The sequence below is a fragment of the Pteropus vampyrus genome, unplaced genomic scaffold, assembly GCF_000151845.1.
Source record: "Pteropus vampyrus isolate Shadow unplaced genomic scaffold, Pvam_2.0 Scaffold835, whole genome shotgun sequence".
Classification (NCBI taxonomy): Eukaryota; Metazoa; Chordata; class Mammalia; order Chiroptera; family Pteropodidae; genus Pteropus; species Pteropus vampyrus.
In genome coordinates, this window is record NW_011889616.1 from 27910 (window position 1) to 29496 (window position 1587).

A 1587-nucleotide genomic window follows, 5' to 3' on the forward strand; every position below is an offset into this window, starting at 1 on the left:
CCTCACTGTGTCACTCAGAACACAGTAGTACACAGCCGAGTCTGACATTTGGACTGAGGATTTCTGCAGGTGGAAGGAGCTGTCACTCTTAACAAGCTGGGCCTGAAAACTTTGAGACTCTGCCCTCTGGTTTTCTCTTGTGCTCTTCAGGAGGAGCTGGAGAGGTTTATTGAGATACTGGACATACCAGAACAGGAAAGGATTTGAAAAAGTGGTCTGGTAATTGCAGTTCAGGATCATAGGTGTCCCCTCGAGGAGGGTAACAGGGCCTTCTGTCTGGGTCACTGAGTCTCCTCCATCGGTGTCTCCTAAAAAATAATTACATTGTTTTATTTAAAATGTACATTAAGAGAGTTTTCAGCCAGAGAAGAAAAGTAAAAGTTATCTAAGATTATAGGAAAATAAAAAATCATTACTATTTAGGATAAAATGTCACTTACTGAATATTAAGAAGATCACAAGAATTGAGCAGGTGGCAGAAAACATGTTGGCAGAAGAAAATGATCCTTGCTCCCTGGAACACACCAAATGCAATAGGGCTAGTCTCCAGCGAGATCTTATAGAAACTTCTCACTCACAAATTAAGAGTCCCTTTCTGCACAGCAAGTCTCTCTTGTTGCTACAAAGGTAACGCGAAGCAAACCAGCACCTGGATATGAACGTAAACCACATCTGAAGGAAGCAGCGCCATCTGGTGGCTGTCCTTCAGATTGCACCAGAGCCATGTCCCTTCTTAGTAACAGCTTGAGGGGTAGATATAGGAGAATGGTCTAGGAAATTAAGTAGAAAGCACTAAACATTCCCTCTACAGGTTAACTAAAACTATTAAGTTCACTAAAAGTTCAAAAATAGTTAACTGTTACTTCCATCATATTCTGCATGGTACAGATCTATAGCTTCCCAAATAATCCTTGGCACAACTTTTAAGTGACATAGTCTGAGGTCTAGTCTGAGGACACATTGCAAATGTCCCTATGGTTCCCATGGGTCAGAGAAGGAGCCCTCCGCCTACAAAGTGCTCCCTACTCTCCTCCAGTCATTTATCTGAATTAGTTCTATGCATGCCCCGAGATTCAATCAACATGCCACAGAAGAAACATTATCTAATGCAGTTGTCAACTTGTGGTTGAATGACCAGGTTTTTTTCCCCAATCCATCATGGACTCATACATTTGTTAAATACAGTTAAAATAAATTACTTGACTTCTGTTTCACTGGTAAAGGTAGAGTGCTTTGGAATTGACCTTCCAACTAGAAGACTAGACAAAATAAATGAAATGTTTTTTGGACATAGGACTACAGGTAGTACGGAGGTAAAGAAAACAGATGAGATGAGCCCTAACATTGCCCCAACTTACTCCCTGGAAGCAGTTTCGGGGCATCAGTGCAGGAAGCACTTACCAAAAATTGCCCAGCTGTTTCACTGTGTTGATGAGACAGAATAGGGAGTTTGGGGATCCAGAGCCTCTAGAATTTGTGTACCAGTGTACCAGAGAGGAGGGAGTTGCACAGTGAGAGCTATCTACAATGTGTAAAGCTCTGTAACAGATCAAAACACATAAACCCAAATAAGACATGGTTCCTATC

General features: G+C 41.7%; 1 gene segment (V, D, J or C); it reads right to left on the bottom strand.

Annotated features, from left to right (window-relative positions):
• The window catches only part of LOC105309751, a 2275-nt gene extending 1716 nt beyond the window's left edge, over positions 1 to 559 (bottom strand). The window contains 2 exon segments of the V gene segment in view: positions 7 to 308; positions 441 to 559. Of these exon segments, the coding sequence occupies positions 7 to 308; positions 441 to 486 (348 nt within the window).
• Positions 560 to 1587: the final 1028 nt, after the last annotated feature.